This window comes from Lygodium microphyllum, chromosome 21, assembly GCF_053477565.2.
Source record: "Lygodium microphyllum isolate KBCC chromosome 21, Lygodium_microphyllum_v1.1.10, whole genome shotgun sequence".
Classification (NCBI taxonomy): domain Eukaryota; kingdom Viridiplantae; phylum Streptophyta; class Polypodiopsida; order Schizaeales; family Lygodiaceae; genus Lygodium; species Lygodium microphyllum.
This window is the reverse complement of record NC_141155.1, coordinates 98320814-98346254: the sequence shown is the minus strand read 5'-3', so window position 1 is coordinate 98346254 and position 25441 is coordinate 98320814. Positions and strand designations below refer to the sequence as shown.

Below are 25441 nucleotides of genomic sequence, written 5' to 3'. Positions count from 1 at the left end.
TTATGAACCACGGTCCACCAAAGAGATACTCTATCCACTAAATGATTAGTGACACACTTGATTTTATCTTTTTCTACATATGTTTCCTCATGAAAGTAATCATCAAACTGACTGATGAATGCAAGAACAATTTTTCCATCTCGAGTGCCATTGAAAGTACGGAATTTGAAATTTCTTTACTTATCTTTATTTCTTTGCGGATGGATTGAGCTTCGAGAGTCGCGTCGATGGTACGTCAGATAAGATCTTCATATTGTGATTCCTCTTTGTCGGTAGTTGATCTTTGTAAATTAGCCAATTGAACTTGCAATGCTTGCCTAGCTCGTCGTTCTTCATCCAACTGCATCATAATTAAATCGAGCTTTTGCTCCATCGTAGATTCAGGAAGATCGCCTTCAGCCATTAAATCATCCATATGTGGTTCCGTCATCCTGCAAAACTTCAAAAGACCTCACACTCTCAAAATCGAATTAGCAGAATGAGCGTAGCTCAAGATCGGGTGTACAAGGCTTATATATTTTTGTGTGTGGCTTTCACAATCTTCGTCTTTGGCTATTGCGGGATTTGTAATCTTTGAAAAATCTGTATTTTATCCTTCTGCATGTGCTGAAAATGATTCAGCAAGTCTGCGCATGCGAATAGTACCTTCCAAAGAACAACTTTGCAGTTCGGAGTTTCTGCGCAGGAACAGTCATTCTAGAAGTTTTGGACAAAAGTCAATTTTGACTTCAAGTGACTTGTCTGACTTGCAGAGTTGCAGACTTATGAGACTTGCAGAGTACTAGAACTTGCATAACTGATCAACTTGGTAGATTTATGTGACTGTTGACCAACAGAACTTGCAAGATAAGTAACTTTGAACTTGAGTAGTTGGGAAGCCTTAGAAGACTTAGAGTATTAAGAAGCTTTAAGCTTCTTAATCAGTCGACGATTTTTAGGACATGAATATGTCCTCGGCGAAAATTTCGGCGCCCTGAATGTCCTCGTTGATCAACGTTTTGAAGCTTTTATAAAGCTTCAAATTAGACTAAGCTTTAAAACTTTAGAACTTAAGCTTTTAAGCTTGACAATAGATATGGCTTATCTCTGTAACTCCACGACTTGTATAAGAGGATGTAGGAGTGGTCCTCCGTCATTGCAGGCCGGTCCTTCGCTATCAGAGGATGGAAACAGAGGTTCTTGACAGCCAGGAATCCACCCATATCGACCATTTGCGATGAGATTAACCGTAGAGCTCGATCGTTCCAGGAGCTCCGCCTTCGCACAAGATGGGTAGCGATTGGAAGCTCTCGATCTCAGCTTCGCTCTGATACCACTGGTGCGTAAATCGGATGCCGTATGCCTGTGTAGTGAATGCTGGAAGGTCCCCAAGCAAAAGAACTCTACTTTTTGCACAAAACTCAAGGTAAAAAGCATGCACAACATGAACAAGAGACCAATTGGGTGCAATCTCCCCCCATGCCTTGTGTGAGCGCTCCACAAAGCATGTATTTTATGTATTAATCATCTTCAAGCTCAAATAATAGCCCAAATTACAAAATAGCACGCTTTTGGCTTTTGAGTTTGCTTTAGCACAAAATAGAAATAAAGCTAATGGGCGGCGCCCAAAGAGTCAAGCGTACCCAATACAATGTCCAAGTACAAATAACATAATTGTGCACCCATGTGCATACAAAATAATAAATAAATATCTAACGCCTCAATAAATAGGCGCAACAAAATATAGGCGCCATGCCTAAGGTATGCGCCCATCAAAAATATAAGTGATAACTCGAATACTCGTTATCCTCCAATGCTTTCCTCCGCCACTGCTGCTATCTCTACACGTCAACTGAAGCATTCACAATCGTTAGTAAAATAATACAATTAAACCAACAAAAGTGAATACCTAGCAGTCTTCAGCTACATAAATAAGTCAACTGGTTAGAAATCAATCCTAACCTTAATTTATTACGAGTGCGCACTCTAAACTCATAAGCGTTTATTAATTTAATATGCATTTTGCAGAATCACCCGCTATGGAATCACCCATGTACACACTAAATTAATGAAACACCCGAAAAGGATAGGCGTCCCCATCAACTTCTCGCACAAAGAATCCACTTTGTGTATGAGCCTCAGTCATCAAAGTTTACAGAATCCACCGTAAAACCTCATAGAATCCAGTGTGGCAGGGAATCCACCATGAAATATGCCTCATGGCATCAATTCTGTTCCCCTAAAACATCATAAATCGGGGTTCTAGTAATCTAGACTCTAGGTCATCGTTCCTTACTGTTCATTTCCTTTGAAAAGTATTCCATGTTGTCGATTTCGTTTGAGAAAAGTTCCCAGCCAACTGGCACCACCCATCCGTAGGACGGACCCATGGCCACATCCACCGCACTTTCCTCAGGTTTGCTTTAGTTGTCTAATTACCTACCACATTTAGTTGGACACGCATAAGAAAACTTCCTTAATTAGCCAATTAGTCACTGATTCCTTCATGTAATCTTAGCACTTGACATAGAAAAACAGTGACAAAAAAGTTTCTTTTCAACAGGTTATCTTATTAATCACTCTTTGCAATACATCACATTAATCCAGCCCGTAGGCTAGTCCATAATCCGCCCGAATGCAATCCATAATCTTCCCAAAGGCAATCCATAATCGGCCTGAAGGCAATCCAGCAATCCAAAGGGATTACTAATCTAAGATCCCGCTCGTAGACTAGTATGTGGGCCTTGAGATCCGAGTAGCCTCTTGTGGTGCAGGGCCCGGAAGGCAAGGGATTTACGGCCAGAGCCCCCCTGGCACCCAAGCCTCCTCTTGCTCCACGTAGCGCCCAACAAAGAGACCTCTCGTGGTGGGTTTGGTTCGCATTCCTGGCACGGCTAACAACCCCCTTGGTTAGGGTCAAGCAGACAGTCGAGGGTAACTCAGGCCGCCTCTCCCTTCAAGCCTTCAACCTGAAGCATTAATTATCTTTCCATCCTTAGTTCATTGAGCAAAGCAATACAAACAGTGCTCCTAACTTATACAAACACAAATAATCTAGTGGCCGTTTTATTTGGCCAACTACTAAGGTGTGAATCCATCTCTTCGAATGCGTCCAACATTCGATCCAAGATCTATTGCGACTTGGCAAGATCCCCAAGGGTTTGTTTGTTTACCCTTTTATCCTTGGGCTAGGGTCATACCTTGTCAACCCAAATTAAGCAGGGTCATACCCTATCAACCCAAGTTAACCAACACCTTAGGTTTCTTAAGGTAAGATAGTAAATCTTGACGACCTGTCGCTCTAGCTTGATTGATCCTTTGCTTACTAGGCAGAACATAACTTCCCTTATCTTGGCAAATCAGCCCAAGAAAGGTGATGTAACAGGATGTCTACTCATCCTCTTGCAAGTTAGACTTGCACTAGAACCTGCCAACCTTATTCCAAGGAGTGGCAACTCTACTTTCTGATTTAACACAACCATGGGACGTTACAACTTGTTGCACAAGTGTCGCACCTAACTCATGGGATCATTTTACCCATCAATGGAATTTCTTGGTCAAGAGATATGTTTAGTCAAGATGTAGGGTTTGCGGTGTCTTTTTACCCAACCCAACGCTAACCTTGCTAGGCCAATAATGTTTGGGCTTAGGGTTTCCAAACTCAATCAGGTGTCTTTCGATCCTTAGGGTAAAACCCTAGATCTTTATTGCATGGGCGTTCAATTAACCCAACATTCCGTGAATGTGGGTAGGATCCTTTAGGTTTGAGGGTCTCGGCTTGGCGACCAAGTGCGATACTAGGCAGAATTTCTAACGTGCTAAACCCTAGCTAGCACTTTAAGGTGTTCATTGTACTAACTAGCTATGCTTATACGAATCCCTTGAGGGTTATACCCTTACAAGTGATCTAACCAATCGGCCTACTTGTCTTGCCACAAGAAACGATCTCTTCTTAGAGATGCTAAACTTGTTCTAAAGGTGTAAATAGTTGCAAGACATCACATTACGTGTAAATATGCGATTCATTACCTCTATGTACTCTAGGTTTGTAATAACCCTTTTCTTCTCTCTCTTAAAGTCATGACGAATGAAAATTTGGAGAATAACTTGCATAAAACCTACAATGATATACATCAAGGAACTATGCCTACAACCTTTCATTTAATGCAATTGAATTTCATGTTTTGATATGACATGCAACCTTTTCTAAATGGAACTTTGATGAATGAAATTTACGCATGACGAATATGTAACATGCAACCCTTTTCTAGATACAATATCGTTAATGAAGTTCATGCAAGATGAATATGTACTATGCAACCTTAATCCATTCTACAAGTGTCTTCGCATGCAACATGCAATGTCCAAGGTTTCATTTCCATGCTATGAAATTTTTCGGACAACATCTAACGGATGTTAACGATTTTTCCTCATGTGAATCACATCAAGGAAGTTATTGCCTAAATACAATGTATGCTTATCCTTTCCATGGCCAATCAAAGATGCACTTAACAATTTCATCCTTTAACCCTAAGCAGTATGCGTTTTAGGCTTGTCACTTTGGAAATGCACAAAAAGGGCAACATGCGACTAGGCTCGTAAGATGAACAAGTAATTTATGCTCACAACTTTGGAAATGCAAGCAACCCAATTTCATGACATGCACCAACCCTTGTCCATCGTTCAAGGAGATAATTTCTCAAATGTACTTTTATCTTTACTACATGAATTAACGACAAGCGTAAATGCATTCTTCCTATGGAGTTAAGCGTGCTTAAAGCATTTCTTTTATGTGGGATTAAACTCATGGAACGTGGGCTTGAGGGCTCGTGGGGATGTCCACATGTATGTTCAGGGAAGAGACCTCTGCGCGTGCGCCTTGTGAGTTTTCCTTTGGAGCCATCATTGATGTAGTGGCATATGGACTCCATGGATTCCTCCTAGCCTTTATTCTCACTCTACGAGGCTGCGTGTAGGTCGATACCTTTTCCCTTGCTGCGTAGGAGTTGGAGCTTACGAGCCCGATTTTTGAAACCGGGGAAAGCACATGAAAACAAGGCTTAAGGAAGCCCTTTAGTGGAAGCTTCCAAGAAAGCTTCTATGCTTTGAATCATGGCTTATGTGGAGAGAAAATATAAAAGAGGGAGGTGATGAGGATGACGAATTAGATGCTGGCGATGATGATGAGTGGTAGCGAATGTGTGTGGCGGCAGTAGGCGTCAAAACAGTGGCAGCTTCCTGGCTTGGCACTAGCGATGGCGGCCTCTACTCTCTCTCTTCTCTCCCTCAACACAGCGCCTTCTTTTCCCTTGTGTCCTCCCCCCAAGCTCGTGCCATAGGGAGGTTCATATAGCCTAAGGGGGGGGAGAGGTAGCCACATACGTGGTTGGTGCATGCCTCCCCCCTCATGCATCCCACACACCACACTTCCTCTCTTCACTTAACTCACACCTCCACACACTCCCTCTCCCCCTGCCATGCATCCACTAAGGGGAGGGGTAAATAAAAAAAATTGCGTTAATTTTCACCCATTATCCAATTGCCCCTTCAAAAAGGGGGTTCTCACATGGCTTTGCGGTCTTAAACCCCGGCCTATTGCACAATGCGGATGGGCTCATTATTGCATGTGCGGGGTAAGGATTTAGTTGCCAATATTTACGATGTGGGAGATAGCTTTGCACAGGTTTTTGCGCGGGCATGCGATGATCAAAGATCTTTAATATTTTGAGCAGAAATATTACATTAGGAGAGGGAGAAAAGAATGGGGTTTGTTAAGTCTTGGGTTTTAGAGATGATTCAGTTGGAGAAGAAGACCTCAAGCTTTTTCATATACTTAGCATACATGAATGGAATTAAAGACTTTGACTCGATTACATCAAATGCGTATGAGGTTGATAGCTCAATACATATTGAGATTTTATCTCAGATTTAATCCAAATACATATTTCAAATGCAAGCCCAAACGGTTTCAATTTCATGAATGCTAATGAACAACAACTCCAAGATACAAGTAATTGAGTGGTAGACTCCACTACTTCCAAAGACAAAAACTCTTGAAATGCACTGATAAAGCTTTTAATTCACTTCAGCCCTGTTTTAAAACAATAATTTCTAGCACATAAACAAGATCCAAGAATGCACATAATCTCAAGAATAAGCCACTCTAATCAGTCTCAAATGAAGCCCTGATGTTTAGAGGTCAATATCATCACTTGCAACCACATAGATCACTTGATTTCCCTTCAAGAAGACAAGAACAGTGGGCTGCCCAGTTTATGACAGGTTTTAGCAATCCAAAACAGCCCCATACACCTCCAAAATCTTCCCTTTACTTGCCCCAAAGTCACTCAAGTACTTGGGCACAAGAGGGGCTTCAATAGGCCATGAATACGATAAGAGAATGGAAGAAGACGTACATAAGAGCAGGCTGAACACTTTATCTCTGGTTTTCCCCTTTTATGGACTGTCATACCACTCATTTTCTTCATAACAAATGGATGGGTAAAAAGGACTCTCACCTTCTTTGTTTGCATCTCCTCTTTAGCTTCAGTTTGCTCAATGTTTGCATGCTTTGGAGCATGCACCATAGCCTTCAGCTCTCCCTCCATCTGTCACAGGTATGCAGGCCTGAAAATTGCGCCGAAAAATGCGGGCTTCTTTTCCTTCAGCTTCCACACAAAATTTTGACCATTTAGGTCACTTACAAGTTACACAAGTCCATTATTTCAGGTCCCATACAAACCAAGTGGACTTTTGGGCACTCTTCTTGATTTCCAAGTAAATACTCCTCATAAACCAATGTGAGATAACTTGAAGACTGTCAATTACTTCCTGTTGATCAAGTTGAGGGTCCTCATAGACTTAAGTTTTGTCAATGTACAGGATACAAATTGAAAATTGCATGTCAAGCTACAAAGGAACTTATAAGATTAAATGATATCTAAGTCAAATGTTGGGAAGTAATGACTGAATTATGTATGGAATTTTCTCATGTGAATCCTAATGAAGTTCTTCTACAATCATAAGAACTCCATGTTTTATTCCATGAACAGAAAATTCTTTGACAACGCTCTCTCCCAATAGTACATGAGAATAACAATGTATCACTCTCAATAATCCTCTCTTGGTTGTGGATACACCTTCTAAGATTTATTTATGATATGAAGGGTCATCAGAGACACTACAATGACCTCTCAAGGCTCACTACTGTCACTATCACTTCAATCTTCACTTGAAGTTTTCAATAGATACTTTTTTTGCTTCTTCAAACTCTTTTGAGCTAATATTTTTCTATTTTCAAGATTACAAAAATTTACCAAGCTAAACATCCATCAAACACAACACTCATAAAAGCATATAGAAGACAACAAAATATATACATATGATCAATAGAACACTACATAAGGTCTACAGAAGGCATTTAAATCCATATAGCTTAAACCAAAACTAGTCTAAACCATCAAAAATCATCCAACACACTCCCGATCATTTCTCAAACCACTCATCTATGATCTAACCTCTCAAACAAAAAGAAAATAGATCAAAACAAAGGTAGAATAGATCTATCAAAATCAAACAGACACACTAGAGAATCAATCAACACATCATAACTCAATCAAAAACTGTCATGAGTTCTTAAACCTACTCAAATCATTCTAGCACACTCCAAAATACTTCCAAACCATTCAAAAACCAATCAATCATACCTCAGATCAATAAAAAATCACCCAAAATTGAGCAAAAAGTAGCTAAACATTCAATCATTTCATCACTTAACAATGGCTCTCCTTTCAAGAGTGATTATTGAAAACTCGGTTACTTAAATTCCTTTGCATTTGGAGGCAATGGATAATCCATTAATGTGTCTCTATTTATTGGGTGATTGATGTATGTAGTAACAAACTGAACAATCTTTTTTTCATCTTTCCTTTTGACTCTAACATAGGTTAATTTCATCTATTACTTTTGTTTCGATATGAATTGTTGGATAGATGGTTGCTCCAAAATCACTAGATAAGAAGAGCCATCTTATACAAATAAATGATGCTACTCTTGTACATCACCAATTGTTATCTTAACATTTGGACATGCTTCATAAAGATCTCCCGAGGAGGTCTGCATTCTCCAACTATGCCATCAACATCAACTAGCCATGCACCACTTTCATATAAACTCCTGAAAATTACATTAGTCTCTATTCCATCATCAAGCAATATAATGCACGAAGTCTCAATCTCCTCAACCTTAACCATGGTGCTCGAGTCTAATGGTTTTAAGCACAATGACTTCTAAGGATAAATCCTGAAGCCTCATCATGAGTGTGTTGCATCTACTCAATTCCCCTTTGTGTATTGTTACAAATAATTGAACTTTCATCCAATAATTTAATATTTTTACCCTTAGCTAGCTCATTTATAGCATCAACACATGTATTCTTTTCCTAATCAGTTTTTATGCCTTGCAAACTAGACTTTTCTTCTATTTATAACATATCATTTATCGAATCACTAAGGATCTATCATTTTCTCTTTATAATCTCATTAATTTCATCATGACACTCTCAATTTGTAATATCAATAACTTCTCCGAGAGTAAATGCGACCATACTATTGAGAATATGCCCTTCAAGTAGTTTCTTTATATTTGTTGTGGTGTCAATGTTTGCCGCAGCTTGTACACCCTAGATGTTTATCCTTTTTCATTCCATCTTGTGTTCTAACATGTTTCTTTTCTTGAGATACATCGTTTATTACATGCACAAGAGTAGGTTAAACTCAGACCTTAGGCTGGTCTAGATTTCTACTTATTACTCTTTTTCAAGGCCATGCAATATTTTCATCCCCCTTTCTCTTACCCTCCATAATTATATTTACATTTTGCAACATAGTCGAATATAAGCACACATTGAGAAGGAATGACCCAGCGAGTCCCATCTTGTCATGTCAAGAATGCTTGTACCTACATTAGTTAATTCACTCCTTGATACTTTTTCCTTCTTAACTACATGTATTGCGTGAGATCATATCTCAGCTTTTTGACTAGCCATAACATTCCAAGGGACTTTCTCTATCTGCAATGCAAATGCAGTAGCATCTACTCTATGTATGCATTTATAGTATCCATATCATCCAAAAAAATGTGCATTCCTCCTTTCCTAAATTTTAGAGCAAGAGAAAGAGCTATTCTTTTAGCATGAAAATTTCTATCCTTTTGAAATATTAAATTGCATGAAAAGTTATTGTTTAAGAGAGAAGGACATTGAGAGTAGGGTCAAGAAAGATTAAGAAAAGTGATGATTGAATCACTTTAAGAATATAGATGAATTGATTGAAGCTACTACAAAGCCCTTTGATTCATATGATATGCAATAGAGTAAGTTCAATGCATGTACTCACTAAAAGAGCACAATACCTTGTATTGGGATGAATGTCTAGAAATTCTTAGATGAGAACTCAAAAATAACCCTATTCTCAGACAACATCATACTGTACATAGGTTTATGCAATCACAAAATCTTCAAAACTCATCTCTAATCCAAGAAAACATGTGGCATATAGTAGTTACTGTTGCGAACAACGAATGCGTGGTTTGCACGTAGCGAATGGAAGAAGCTCCCTCTTTCTCTCTTTTACTCATAAAATTGCATACAACTCATGAGAAATTAAAAATAGACTAAAAAAGAAGGTAAAGTAAGATGAAACGACTCAAGATTGGGTTAAATCTCCCCCCAATATGAAGTGGGCAGCTCCCTTCATGCCATATTTATAATAATATTATGAAATCTTCTTTGCCCAAGATTTAGGCCCTTTACAATCGCTCTTTGCATAAAGAGTTTGAGTGAAATGAAAAAGAGATAGAGTAATCTGAATTAATGGATGCTAGCAGTTGTGCATCCCACAACTCTCTAGAACCATTAATATTTTATTGGACATATCTTCTAAAAGTCTATTTTGCTAATAAATATTTACATAGAGGCTATGCGCACGCTTCATAAGAAATAGCGGCGCGTCTAATACAATAATCCAATAACTGCCAAATAAATTCTTGAGGAAATAATCTTTAGAATGCTTGCGCATGGTGCCCCTTTTCAATTCTCCTTGCTCTACACACCAGCTGCCAAAAATTCAGAAAATCATGTCAGAATAATAACCAACTGAATAGTTGCAGCTAGCCACATAAATAAATTAATTTGGAAATCCATATAATAATTAATTCATGAAGATGTTAATACTCGTGTGGATAAAATGGTACCACCCACGTTCACACTTGCATCAACGCGCGAAAAGGATAGGCATCTCCATCGACCTTCCGCCTAAGATGATTCTTAGAAACGTGCCCCGCATTGAGTGGAGAACCATTTAAGGCACTCATCCCGCCAATGTACACACAAAGGAGAACCATTTAAGGCGCTCATCCCTTTGTGTAGGTGCCACCTGGCAACATACCCCGGAGGTGGGATAGCAATTGTCTTCAATTGCTATTGGCTAGATGTGGAGACAATAAATTGGAAAAAAGTTGCAAATCATGAGCATGCATCCATTGGCCTTTTTCAATAGGGTGATTGTGGAATTTAACAAGATAACGAGGATAAGTATTTCCAGTTCTAGTGGTCATATAGTCAACATCAATAATTGTTTAAGGGATTAGGATTTCATGGTCATGGGCAATCAAGGGTGGTGATTCATAAACAGGGTGAATAGGAAGAGAACCTTTGAAGGGACATAAAAGACTAATGTGAAAAGTGTTGTGGATTTTCCAATGATGAGGTAACTCTAATTTGTAAGCATTAGGATTAACACAATGGAGAATTTTAAAAGTTCCATAGAAATGAGGAGCTAATTTAACATTCGAGTTCTTTTCTACACTATGGAGTCTATGTTTTTCAACACATAACCAAACATAATATCCTTCCTTATAGCTTGCCTATTTTTATTTGCTTGTTTCACGTATGATTGTTAGGCCTTTGCTAGTATTTGTTTAACTTGCTCATAAATACTTGAATGATTTTGAATCCAATCGTGAACAAAATGTATTTTTTGAGTTAGACGAAATGTGGGAGTTGGCAATTTGTGACCATAAACAATTTCAAAAGGTGCCTTTTGTGTAGTAGTGTGAGTAGCATTATTGTAAGAAAACTGTAGAAGGTGCAAATGATTATCCCATGTGGCAGGAGAAGAAATTGTGTAAGCATGGATTAAATCCAAAATTGTGCTATTTGTGGCCTCTGCTTCACCGTTAGTCTCTGGATGAAAGGCAGAACTAAAATCAATCTTAGTTCCTAAGTTTGTAAACAATGTAATTCAAAAATTATTACACAATCGAGGATCTCAGTTGGACACAATAATTTTTGGCAATCCATGGAGCACAAAAATATGCTTGAGAAATAAGTTAGCAGCTTATGCAACAGTTAAGGTCTTTTTACAAGCAATGAAGTAAGCCTGTTTACTAAATCTATCAACTATGGTCCATATCATATTATTCTGTGAAGAAGTTTGTGGTAAACCTGTAATGAAGTCCATAGAAATCTACTCCCAAGGTGAAATAGGGATAGGTAATGGAAGTAATAAACCATATGATTTACCATGATGTCTTTTTGTGCATTGACATAAAATACAGTTAGAAACAAAATTAGAAACATCACGTTGCATATTTGACCAGAAAAAATCTTCATGTAAATTTTTAAGTGTGGAGATAATACCACGATGTCCCGTATATGGAGGTTCGTGTACTTCTTGCATAATGAAATGACAAAAATGTTTAGTAATACATAACCGTTTTTCATAAAACAGAAAACCATCGGAAACAGAAAAGTTATTAGTAGGGATCCATTGATTGTTAGATAAATCTACCCAACTATCATGAAAATCAGGATCTTGAAGATAAGTATTTTTCATTGTGTCTAATGAAGAAGTAGAAATGACAAAAATATCGTTTAATGATGGCCTACAACGAAGTGCATTGGCTACTACATTTTCCTTACCTAGTTGATATTGAATGAGTGGATGAAAGGATTGAATAAATGATGCCCATTGTATGTGTCTATCAGATATTTGTGGTTGTGACAATAAATGTTTAATACTCAGTTGATCGGTTTTGATCATAAACTCTGAACCCATTAAATAATGCTTCCATATGCGCAATGCATGAACTATGGCTAGTAATTCTTTGTCATATGTACTATATTTAACTTTAGACGGTTTCAGTTTACAACTAGAGTATGCTATAGGGTGATTATCTTGCATCAATACTACACCAATGCCAAAACATTTTGCATCTGTAACCACAAGAAAGAATGGTCTATTGAAATCAAGTAACTATAAAACTGGTGAGTGTGTGAGTGCATGCTTAAGTATTTTAAACGATCGTTGTTGGCTGTCGCCCCAACGATAAACAAGATCTTTCTTTAACAAAAGAGTTAATGGTAAAGCAAGCAATCAAAATTTTCTAACAAATTTTCGATAGAAGCTAGCTAGTCCTAGAAATGAACAAACTTCATGGACATTTCTAGGTGTTGGCCAAGACTTAATTACTTCAATTTTACCTGGATCTATGTGTATGCCTTTGATAGACACGATATGACCTAAATATTCTATTTCAGATTGAAAGAAAGAACTTTTGTCAGGGTTAGCATATAGATGGTTTTGTTTTAATAAACTAAACACTAAAGATAAATGTTCTTCGTGTTCTTTTTCAGTTTTGCTGAAAACAAGAATGTCATCGAAAAAGACTATTATACAATGCTGAAAATGCAAAAATATTCTATTCATCATTCTACTAAATGTAGCTGGTGTGTTGGTAAGTCCAAAGGGCATTACCAATAATTCATAATGTCCAAATTGTGTATGAAAAGCTGTCTTAAAAATGTTAGTAGTAGACATACGAACTTGGTGATATCTTGAATTTAAATCAATTTTACTAAACATTGTTGCTCCTTGTAATTTATCTAAAAGGTGGTCTATTCTAGGTATTGGATACCTATTTTTAATCGTTATTTTATTAAGTACTCTATAATCTATACACATGCGGTAAGTTTGATTTTTCTTTTTAACCAATAATACAGGAGCTCCAAAAGGTGAACTACTTGGATGAATTAATTTTCTATTTAGAAGTTCTTCAATTTGCTTTTGAATCTCTTTCTGTTCTAATTGGTTATGGCGATAGAGAGCTTTCACAAGGTGGTTGACTACTAGGAAGTAAATCAATTTGGTGGTCTTTAGGTCGGGATGGAGGAAGTTGTAAAGGTAAATCATCAAAAAAGCAATCGGAAAATTTAGCAATAAAATGCTGTTACTTTGGAGTTAGTTCAGTGTTTGTAACATCAACTTCATTAATCCATACTAAGAAAGTTTTGATTGTTTACGCAAAGCTCACTTTGCCTATGTATGACTAATAATTGAAAATAATTCAATTTTTGTTAACCCTTCGAGTAAAATTTGTTTACCTTTGTGCTCAATGTGCATTGAGTGTGTGTTGTAATCTATATTGGGGTTGAATTGGTGACGCCATGGCATGCCTAGAATTATGTCAGTAGATTGCAAAGGTGGTACTAAAAATTTTCACTTTTCCTTATAAGATCCAATACAAATTTCTAAATTATGAACTTCTTTAGTACCATTATATCATTGTCCTAGAAATACAGCCTTAATTTTATAGGCAGATGGAATAGTTTTAAGTTGTAAGTTTCTGGCTACTTTTTTTGAAACAAAATCATGATTTTGAAACAGAATCATGATTACTACCATCATCATGCAAGACAGTCATGATTTTGTTTCAAAATCATGAGTACTACCATCGTCATGCAAGACAGTCATATCATTATTATTGATTTTACATCGCATCTTTAATAAGGCATGCATAGAAATTTTACCAGCAAGGTCTTCAAGTTTGTTAGAATTTTCACCGATAAGTGTAGCCTCATCAAAGTCAGGCATTGCTTCAAGGTCTTCATTGGATTCTTTAGCTCCAAGAAAATTTAGATGCGATGTGGGTTTCTTTCAATCACAGGTGTTGCCCATGGGACAATGGCTCGCAATATGACTAGGACGCTTACAATTATAACAAATTACATTTTTGGAAATGTATTGGAGACACTGGGGTTAACTTTTTTATGTTCACCAGATTTAAGAAAATTTGAAGGTAGATTGGGAGGTTTAGAATTGAAAACTGATTGACAATGATTATTAAGAACATTTCGCATCCATGGGCGTCGATTAAAAAGATTCTTTCCATATTGAGAATTGAAGTTACGGAAAGAATTAAAACTAAAGTTACACATGTTGTTACCGTTGGATGCCGGAAATTGCCTTTGGTCTTTAGACTGCTTCTTTTCAGCATCGTGAGCTAGGGATATGGCTTTGTCCAGGTTATTGGGCTTCAACATGTTGATTTCTGCTTGGATGGATGGAATTAAGCCAGACATATACTTTCTCTTGAAAGTAGATTTGGCCACTGGCTCCACCATTTGGAGTTGCAAGAGAGTGCTCCAAAATCTTTCTGTGTATTGAGGGATAGACTCACATTCCTGTTGCATGAATAGATCCCATTGTTGTTGCATGCAGAGCTCGAATTGTGCAGGGAGAAAATTTGCAAGAACCTTCTTGCGAAAGTCATTCCATGTGAGAGGACGATCAATGCTTTTACGCGTGATATTTAATTTTATCACCTTCTGAATATTTCTCATTGTCAAAATAAGCTTCGAACTGACTTAACCATGATAGAATTTTGCAACCATCATTAAGACCTTTAAAAGAATTAAATTTGAATGTACGCTTGCTTATCTTGGACTCCTTTCAACTAGCGTGGACATCCAAAGTAGCGTTGATGGTGCGGACTAGGTTGTCGTTGTTGGTGGAAATTTCAGTTGGCAGGATGCTTGAGGGACTTCAGTTCTTTCTCCAGTTGTATGCGGTGTTGATGCCCTTCTTGAAGTTGCATGGATATTAAATCCATACACTACTCCAAGGTTGGCTCAGGAAGCAGTGATGTAGAGTCAAAATTGGCCATGATTGCTTGATGGAGAAATCCGGAGATTTAGGATGCCTTGCAAATGAAAAACGCCTTGCTTTGTCGTTGAAGAATTTTGGCATGTAAGACCAAAATTTTAAACGGTCTTTGGACAGGAAACTATGGATGGAAGTAGGCAAGAAAGGCGGGAAATTTTTATGGAAATTTTGTGAAATTTATGAAGCTAGAAAGAATTGCGCGAGAACTACCGTTATGGGAGAGATAATCGACTGTGACTTGTGAAGATTGGTAGAGTCATCTAAAGCTCCAACTCTTCAGGAAATATGATGCCATGATGTAGGTGTGGGTATTCTTCAATGTCTGGGAAAACAACATAATTTCTTGACTGTGATAGAGGGGTTTGGGGTTTTGAAGGCCTGGGAACCTAGCCATGTAGTCAGTTCATGATGAGACGAACCGTAGAGCCCGTTTGCAGCAGAGGCCTCATCTTCACGCCAGAGGGTAGGTGATTGGAAGCCCAAGAGGTAGGCTGGGCTCTAATACCACTGTTGCAAACAACGGATGCGTGGTTTACGCGTAGCGAATGGAAGAAGCTTCCCCTTTCTCTCTTTTACTCATAAAATTGCATACGACTCATGAGAAATTAATAATAGACTAAAAGAGAAGGTAAAGTAAGATGAAATGACTCAAGATTGGGTTCAATCTCCCCTCGACATGAAGTGGGCAGTTCCCTTCATGCTGTATTTATAATAATATTATGAGATCTTCTTTGCCCAAGATTTAGGCCCTTTACAATCACTCTTTGCATAAAGATTTTGAGTGAACTGAAAAAGAGATAGAGTAATCTGAATTAATGGATGCTAGTAGTTGTGCATCCCACAACTCTCTTGAACCATTAATATTTTATTGGACATATCTTCTAAAAATCTATTTTGCTAATAAATATTTACATAGAGGCTATGCGCATGCTTTATAAGAAATAGTGGTGCGTCTAATACAATAATCCAATAACTACCAAATAAATTCTTGAGGAAATAATCTTTAGAATGCTGATGCGTGGCGCGCCTTTTTAATTCTCCTTGCTCTACACATCAACTGCCAAAAATTCAGAAAATCATGTTAGAATAATAACTAGCTGAATAATTGCAGCTAGCCACATAAATCAATTAATTTGGAAATCCATACAATAATTAATTCACGAAGACGTTAATACTCGTGTGGATAAAATGGTACCACCCACGTTCACACTTGCATCGACACCCGGAAAGGATAGGAGTTTCCACCGACCTTCCACCTAAGATAATTCTTAGGAATGTGCCACTCATTAACGGAGAACCATTTAAGGCGCTCATCCGGCCAATGTACACACAAAGGAGAACCATTTAAGGCGCTCATCCCTTTGCATAGGTGCCACCTGGCAACAGTTACCATCAACTAGGCATGTTACCAAGTGATGGTAAGCCTCGAACCCTATGAAATCATTGTATGGTCCTTATTGTATGAATTTAGTCCTTGTTTACTACTATGTACAGTAGTAGAAAACCACCCTTGTGCTATCCCAAAATCACTCTAAAGAGGGTTCTTTGACTACTTCATGCAATGTAGACAAGTATGTGCATCTAGTATCAATCCCTATATTCAAATATTTATGCTAAAAATTTAGGACAACAATATGCAGCTTGAATATCCTATTTTTCCCTCTTCTCCATAGCTCATATAAGCCACAAAATCACTCTCCTTCTACCCAAACAAGTGTTTTTCCCTATTCTTCTTCACCAAAAGCTTTAATCTTTGCATGCCCAACATTAGGCTTAATAGAAATTTGATTGCTTAATTAGAGGCCATATGTAAAGGTTTTCTTTAAACTCTACCTATTGACCTTTTTCTTGGGTCAAATGTGGGCATCTTGTCCACTAGATCAAGGGCTAATGAAGACAACTTTGTTTCATTATTGGCTTTTGTGTCACTCCTATCTCTAGATTATAGAAATTATGTTTGAAACAAGCATTCAGCTACAAAAGTAAATGCGCCTTGGATGCTATCTTTTGTGATCTTTTATTGTAGTGATAATCATGTGATAGTTCTAAGAATATGATCTGCACCTCTATAATGGAACACAGCTTATGGACGTGGTCTTTCCCTAGGAAGAGGATCTTATGAGGAGCTTCATGTAGATGTAGCCGAGGATGTAGCCCATAGATTAGGCATCAATGGCACCAATCTAGTTAATTGAGTTTAGCAACAGCTCTAGTGCCCTATACAACCAAGGCACCACATATTTTATCATCACATGTATTTGGCTTTTGAGGCAGTGTTCTTGATCCCTGCCACCCCAAAATCACAATTTTTTAGTCACACTAGGCATGGAGAAAAAGATTGTTGGGCTTGAAACATTGATGTAGCACATTGGCCGAGTGAATATACTTGAGTCCTCTCAATATCTAGTACATGAAATATTTCATATCCAAGAATCAACACTAAGTAAATGCACTAGGTTACAAGATTACTAGCTACAATATCAGCCACCATGATGCTACAAACCAAGCATTAAATTTCTTAGATGGAGCACCATAAACAAATTGCAAATATTCAACACTATATATAAATAGAGAATACCTTCCACCTATAATATTCCGCATTAAGTAAATAATTGGGACTTATCGAATTTTTTTTAATTTTTTTCCCCTTATCCCTCCAGCCGACGGACGAGCTGGAGGGGGAGGGAAATAGAAGGAGCTGTAAAGCTCCTTGGTGGAGCCTGTGGAGGGAGGAAGGACATGCGTGTCGACACGCAGGAGGAGAAGATCCCCCTCGCTCCACTATTTAAACGAGGGGAGAGGGGCCGCTGTGGAAAAAAAAGGCTGGGCCGTGCCGCCATAACTCCGAGCCGAGGAGGAAGACGAGTCGCCATCTGTCTCCACCACATCGCCATCTACAACCGCCAGTCCCTCTTGGGGAGCCGTGGCGCAGCAGCCGCCTCCCAGCACGCCGCTTACATTCGCAGGCCCTGCCACTTGGCCATCACGCCGTCAGAAGCCTTTCCCCCCCCCCCCCCCCCCCCCCCCTCCCGGGGTTTTAAAATCCCCCCCCTAAGCTCGTCATTCTCCCCCCCCCCCTAAGCCCCTCATTCTTCCCCCCCTCCCGGGGTTTTAAAATCCCCCCCCCCTAAGCCCCTTATTCTCCCCCCCTCCCGGGGTTTTAAATTCCCCCCTAAGCCCCTTGTTCTTCCCCTCTCCCGGGGTTTTAAATCCCCCCCCTAAGCCTTGTTTTTCCCTCCGGATTTTAATCCCTCCAAAGCCCTTATTACTCCCCCTGGGTTTTAATTTCCCCCCTAAGCCCTTGCTCTTTTCCCCTCCTCATAGCTCTTTAGATTTTTCAGGTCACAACCATAGGCCTACTTTGTCCTTAGGCTACCTTGCAGACTTCCATTCTCTTGCATTAATTCCTTCACTCACTTTCAAATCTTTTTGTGCAAGTGCTCTCGTAGTTGAGCTTTGTGTTCTTAGTCTTATCAAACAAGCCGGTGTCCACACACTCCCATGTCCTAAAGAAATCCAATTCATCATCATGGCTTCGTATGGTATCCCGTAAGGAAGAAATAGCCGTGAGATAAAAGATAGGGAGGGAAGTAGAGGGAGTGAAAAGAGGGAGTGAAGGAGGAAGAGTGGGAAAAAGGTAAAAGATAAGGAAGGAGAAGACGGTGGAATTCCAAGAAGAAAAGGGAAAAGGCTATCTTGCATTCGAACTATGATGCTGCCAAAGAAAATCCAAGGTGTAGCTGCAGGAGGGTCATCTCCCGGTATCCATGTGGATATCTCACCTCAAAGCCAGGTTTTTCTTCTTGGTGTTAATTTGGTTTTAAGTCAATCATGCAAAGAAAAATTGTTAAGGAAAGATATATTTGTTCGAGTTATTTTTAATGAAGGAGTTAGCTTATGAATGACAATGTATACAAATTAGCTTTCTTCAAATTGCATCAAGCATTATAAAATTATAAGCAAGATTAACCATTTACTATAGTAATATATTCCTAAAGTGTAGAAATTATATCTTGCACCATTAGTCTTATTCCTTTCGCAAAGAATCATGGTAAAATAGCTAAATTCATGAAAGGTTTCTTTCGATGCTCAAATTACTAGGGAGTATCCTTTGCTAGTTGCACATCTTAGCAAGGCAACTGTTGTCATTTGGTATGAGTTCATCTTTAAAGAAAACGGAAGTTAAATGTTAGGAATTAACAAGTATAAAAATTAAATATACGAACTCATTTGGAAAGAAAATGTAATGGGAAATTTTTGGATGACACTCTATTAACACTTTTTCCCTACTATTTGAGGACTTGGAACTAATAAGGTGTGTATACACCAATTTCTCAACTAGGCCTTTTGTCCCAAGGATTATTGTCGTCTTTGTATCATCTTGGCATTATGCTATATGCCAAATTAAACTGTATTGATTAGGAAGGTCAATTGTCACAAGGATAGTGAAACCGTAACAAGACGAGTAAGATTACCTTCCAAAAGATAACCGAACCAATCTAAACATAGAAACATTCATGCCCTAAACACTTGACTACTTTCCTTACCGTAGGGACAATAAATTCATAAAGATAAGAAACTAGGGTTTGTCCCTAAGGTTCTTAAATGAAGAAACCCTAGGCCTGACATACGTCAGCTTAAGGAATCTAAACAGATTATTCCATCGCCGGACTTGCGCAACATGTATGAAATCATTTTGTGATCAATTCACAAGGAGAAAAGTGAAAAACCCTCTTCAAGGACGGCAGATCCTTACGCAAGTTATCTTGCAAAAAGACATAGTTTTGGATATCCTTCTAAATAAGAAAAGTTGTAAAATAGAAACTAGCATATCTAAGGTACCTTAGGGTTAACCAAGTTGGGTATGCCCTACACTAGAATGTAAGAGATCTTGCCAAGTTACAAGACACCTTGGGAACGAGTGCTGATACACTAAAAAAGGAAAGAACACTTCCTTAGCAGTTTGCCATACAATTGGGTTGATTAATGGAAATGTTTGTGCTTGCTAGAGATTTTAGGGCTCTGTTTGAATTATGAATTACAAATTAAATAAGTACCTATACTTTAGGTTAAAGGCCTGAAGGGAGAGGTAGCTTCAGTTACCCCCGACTGCCTGCCTGACCCTAACCAAGGGGTTGTTGACCGCGCCGGGAACGTGGACCGAACCCGCCGTGAGAGGTCTCTCCGTTGAGTTCTACTTGGAGCAGGAGGACGCTTGGGTGCCAGGGGGGCTCTGGCCGTAAATCCCTCGCCTTCCGGGTCCTGCACAAGAGGCTAACGTGACTCGGGATTGGATCTCGAGGCCCGCATACAAGTTGACGGGCGAAAGCTTGAAATAGTGATCCTTGGAGATTACTTGTTAGTCTTCGGGCAGATTATGAAAAAGCCTACGGGCGGAACTCCTTGTATTTCAAAGATAAAATGATGAAATGTTAAAAGAACTTGCTTGATGTTGTTTTTCTATGTCACGTGATAAGATTACGTGAAGGAACCAGTGCTTAACAAGGTTAATTAAAGAAGCTGATTGTTATATGTCAAATTAATGTGTTAGATAACTAAAACAAACCGAGGAAAGTGCGGAGGATGGGCCATGGGTCCGTCCTACGGTTGGGTGGTCCCGGTTAGCCAGGAACTTTTCTCAAAAATCTCGAAGAACAGCGGAATGATCATCATCATCAAAAAGGAATAACGAGAACGATGACCTAGAGTTACGTCTTACCCGATTTACGCTGTTTTAGGGGAACGGAATGGGACTATGCCTTATGGCAGAGAGGTTGAGCTTTGCATCCCTCTCGTTTCCCATTCTCCTTGAACCAAGTACAGCGTGAATCCGCTTCGGACCTGGCGTTTCTGCCTAAAGTAGTTCGCTCGGGTCTGACGCTAGTTGTTGTTAGCTAATGACCCATTAGGACAACCCTAATTTCGGTCGATCCTAAGTGGGAACGGCCAGGATACTTCCGCTACGTGGCAGACGCGGAAAGAACTAGATCACAAAATCCGTAACATTCCATGGGAGTGCCGGGTGGAGCTTTCTAGACATCCTTTCCGATGGACTGCTAACACGTGTCCTGGATGATACTAGGGGACACGTTACACCACGCCATGATGAGACAATCAAGACAGGCTAGGTCAATCTCATTAAGGCTATCATGAACTTTGAAAAAAGGCTTAGACAATGCAATAGGATTGGTACACAATGTAGCATGCGATTCTACCAACCTTGAATTCATATGAATAGAATTGAAGAACTTGGAACTCCTAGCATCTATTTTGACAATGTGATAGCTCTCTTAATTTAGCCATGAGTAGGTTGATGGTGAATGCCTTCACGATGGTGTTGTCTTGCCAAGAAAGGAACCAAAGATAGAAGAAGACTGTCAATGGGGAGCAGCAATGGCTAAAGGCTACAAGTTGTAAATAATGAGTGCATGCAAGTGAGATTAGCTTCATAGTGAGGATCACCTAAAGAGATGCAAGCTAATCACTCTTTATCATTGTTATCCTCATTAAGCACTTGATCAGATCACTCTCCGTCATTGTTATCCTCACTAAGCACTCCCATCATTCTCAATTGCCATATGTGATCCCCATAGCAACTACTCCAAATGTAGCTTTATAAGAATAGTTTATCTTAGGGTGCAAAGTACTTGCTTGATCATGGTTAAGAGACATCTTCGTGCCACATAGCCAAGTCTATAAGAGGGGACATGTTGCAAACATCACTCAACCCACTCTAGGCTAGGACCTTTGGGTTCTGCCTAGTATATTCTAGTCTAATTGCATTGTTTGTAAGATAAGTGGAAAATGCCACCAAATGTTGTTCTCTTAGATGATTGTAATGACATGTGCATCACATCACAAGCATACAATAGGAGACCTATCTCTTAGTAAGATATCATGCATAGCCATTAGCGACTCATGCCCACCACTAGAAATGCACAATAAGGACCACCACTATACATGAATCAGAACACTTGGTGGTGGTGAGGCAGAGTAGGGGACAAAGCTATATAAGCCAAACAAGTCCTCGAAGTTGGAGGGGTATTAACAAGTTCCGATACAAGTGGAAGGAAATGGAAGGTGCCACATCCACATGTTTTAGTTTATATTGCTTCAATTGTGAAGATGTTTGGACTATGCATCTTTAAGGTATGCAACTGACTCTTTGTTTATTGAACACACACAATCTAGAGAACACTTGATTTGTGTGATGCAAAAATGTGTTTCCTTTTTTATTGCTCATAGTAGATTCTAAATCCGTAGGCTAAAATTGAAGGATTCTCTCATAGAGGTAGATAGTGGGAGGTAGATAGTGTTGATTTTACATATTTTTACAAGCAAATCGACTTTGTTAACCAACAAGCATATACAGTGCTAGATTGGTGAGCATGTTAAAAATTATATTGATGAACTCAACAGGTTGCAAATGAGGTGTCAATATGTATCAGATGGTGGTTGGTATAGCTGGATGCCTCAAGCCTTTTGGTGGGCTGAGCTATTAAACTCTATGCTAGTTTAGATCAAGAGTTTCATCCCTTGTGTTGATCAGTCGAAGGGCCTTGCTATGACTTTTGTTTTATTGTCAAGTTGTCAACTAGAGAAGTTTGGTTGAATTCTGCTAGCACAACTTTCCTTTGTTACTTTGTCTATATCTTTGTTGCATTCCATGTCTCCATGGCTAGCCTATCAACATAGACAATTTGTACTTCTTGCATCATCCTTCCCAATGTATAGATGACACTCAAATGACCTATCTTGCTCTTCAAGGACTAAGGTTTCTTGTTCCCTTGATTGGAACTTAGAATAGGATGTGGGAACTCTCAATTTCATTTGAAGCAATTGTACATATGAAGGAGGAAGTAATATGACGAGAATGATCATATGTAATAGTCATTGAGTGTGGCAACCATCAAATTGTTTTGAACAACGGCTTGTGTACATACAAGAAGGAATTAGTAATACGATATGAATCACATAGCAATGGAGTGGGGTAACCACCAAATTGAAATTAACGAGTGACTTGTGTACAGGCCAAAGCAATGAAGTAATACAAACTCCACATGGCACATGCAATTGGTCTTGTGTGCGCCTTTTCGGAGCTCAACGAATAAGTTATGGACATGGGAAGTATTTCAAACACCGATATCCATGCTCTACATCACGCTCAAGCTAACCTCACCAGCTGTGGTCCCTTTCACAACAGGGTATGATGGGAAAGAATGAATTCCACAGACACCACGGGCATTCTTCGTGCTACGCTCCATAAGCACGTAACCATCCATGCCCCAGCTCTCACTCCATGAGTTCTTCACAATCCAGTAGTCCTTCCCATCCTTGGATCCATAGCCCACAGCCAGAACAGCATGGTCAATGTCATATGGATCATCTGAACATGACCCGCTGAACACACCCTGCATAACACACCGAAAGCGAGCGGGTTACTCCCTTCGTTTAGCAGTGCATCATCAGTATTATATATGCGTGGCCCATGTAACTGGAATCAAGACATCCATGCATTGACGCATACCTCGGCATAGAGCTGGAAGTCACGCGTTCCCGCATTGATGGCCACGCTGACAGGTTGCTGTGCCACGGCGCACATCAGGGCATCCTCGTCGTTAGGCTTGACATCCTCGTAGCCGTCGATGCTTACGACCTTGTTTTTCTTCTGAGATGCGAAAACATGCCAATACGAATTATTCATTAGGATGCCGTCCGCATGTGCATGTAATGAACGATAAAGTCACGTTACTTGCGAGGGCGGGTGGGCGTGGTCAGGCTTACCAGGATGGAGTTGCACATTTTTGTTTCGCCATAGGTGCTAACATAAGGGTAAGCTTGCTCTGAATTGATGCCGCCGTTGTCGATCACCCACTCAAAGGCGGGATCCATAAGGCCGCCATTGCAGCCATAATTATTCTTGGAACAACTCACCAGCTCTTGCTCAGAGAGGCTGATAAGGCTGCCAGTAGCGATGGCGTGAGCGCCCTCCATGGCTCCGGTGCTCGAGAATGCCCAGCAACTGCCTGTAGAGCGAAATATTATGACAGTTAGAGCAGCATTAACGAACGTTCCATTGACTTGTACGTAGAAGAAAGTACTCTCAGAACAATGAGCAATGATCAGGGGGACGTAAATGACAGTGCAAAATTAATGCGACAATGCAAGCTGAAACAATGTCTCAGACCATTCTAGTGTGTCGACAATATGCTCATTAATATAACGTGACTACTCTAGAGCGCCGTGAGGCATACCGCACTGCCCCTGATCCTTGACGGGCGTAACTGCGCCCATCTCCCTCCAGTCGACTGAGTTGGGGAGGGAGTTGCGACTGCAGAGAGGTGTATAGCCATCCGCAGTTCTGGGATTGGTGCTGTTCAAATTAACGGGGTGCAGACCAGCTCGGTTGGCCGGGTGGAGGCCGAGGTGCTTGACCTTGAACTCGTCGAGGGTGAGGTCTGCGAACTGGTTGAGGCCAAGCCTGTAGGAAGGCTGGCGTGATCGCGAGTGCTGGCCATCTGCTCCAATGTTGGCGCTGTCAAGCCGGGCGTTGTGGTTGTGGGCGTAGAAGAGGTTCTCCTTCCATATCTGGAAGCGCTGGTGCTTCTGGTGAGCGTGGGCGCTGTAGTCCTTGGCGTGTTTGAACGCCCACTGCTCGAACAGGCGCAGGAGATGCTCCTCGGAGAAGAGCTCCTCCCTGCTGATCATGATCGACATCATAGCGCTGGTGCGGACAACGTTGTTGCCGGAGATCGAGTTCGACCTCCTCCATCGCGATGCCTCGGCCCTGACTGCGGCGCAGGACAGCAACAGTAGGGCGCCGGCAAGGCACATGGACAGGAGAATGCAGCGGCGTGAGAGGTGAAGGCGTCGGCGAGCCATTGGCGTTGTGCCAGATCAGTGAGTGTGTACTAAGGTTACCGTGTACTAATTCGAGAACCGGCCCTCGCGACCGGTAAACATATATAGAAGAAGAAAGACGGTTTTGGCGCGCCCGACAACACGTGTGAAACGGCCCGCCGACAGATTATAGGCTACTCGGTCCCACTCGGATTTTTACATGCTTTCCGACTAGGCTAAGGCCCGTTACACATCAGGGTGGACGCCCGACAAGGTCCTTGAAAAGACGATGGTGTTGTCACATAGTTTTAGTACCCGGTTCCATTACGAGAACGTCATTGGCAGTTGGCTTGACCTTTGCCTAAATTACCCCATGTCGTGAGTACAAATTTCCCACTCGCGTCAAGAAGCAAATTTTTTACTTGCCCCAACGGGAACACACCGGCCGCTTGGAGCGCTTTTGGTCCTGCTCTTCTTTGGAGAAGGACTGGAGTTTTTAGGCTATATACATAAGTTGGTTTCTAAGCAAAAGTCAAATTGAAGTTCGAAAATCTATGATACCTTTCTTAATCCAATCTTTCTGAAGCGATTACCTTGGAGAGTATAATAGTGCATGCTCA

The 25441-nt window shown here is 40.1% G+C and overlaps 1 protein-coding gene across 1 annotated transcript; it reads right to left on the bottom strand.

The window, feature by feature from the left end:
- Window positions 1-23134: 23134 nt before the first annotated feature.
- LOC148018340 (zingipain-2-like) lies at window positions 23135-24863 on the bottom strand. The gene is made up of 4 exons (XM_087661565.1): window positions 24236-24863; window positions 23766-24007; window positions 23509-23649; window positions 23135-23392 (listed from the first exon to the last, which is right to left on the bottom strand). The coding sequence occupies exons 1-4, from the start codon at window positions 24861-24863 to the stop codon at window positions 23135-23137; spliced, it is 1269 nt and encodes a 422-aa protein (XP_087517691.1).
- Between the last annotated feature and the right edge of the window lie 578 nt (window positions 24864-25441).

Excerpts from the sequence above, each read along its gene's own strand:
- LOC148018340 (XM_087661565.1), bottom strand. The coding sequence starts at position 24,863 with ATGGCTCGCCGACGCCTTCACCTCTCACGCCGCTGCATTCTCCTGTCC. Across the intron at positions 23,650-23,765 it reads AAATGTGCAACTCCATCCTG|AAGAAAAACAAGGTCGTAAG; the intron begins GTAAGCCTGACC and ends TTCGCATCTCAG. Across the intron at positions 23,393-23,508 it reads ACTTCCAGCTCTATGCCGAG|GGTGTGTTCAGCGGGTCATG; the intron begins GTATGCGTCAAT and ends TGTGTTATGCAG.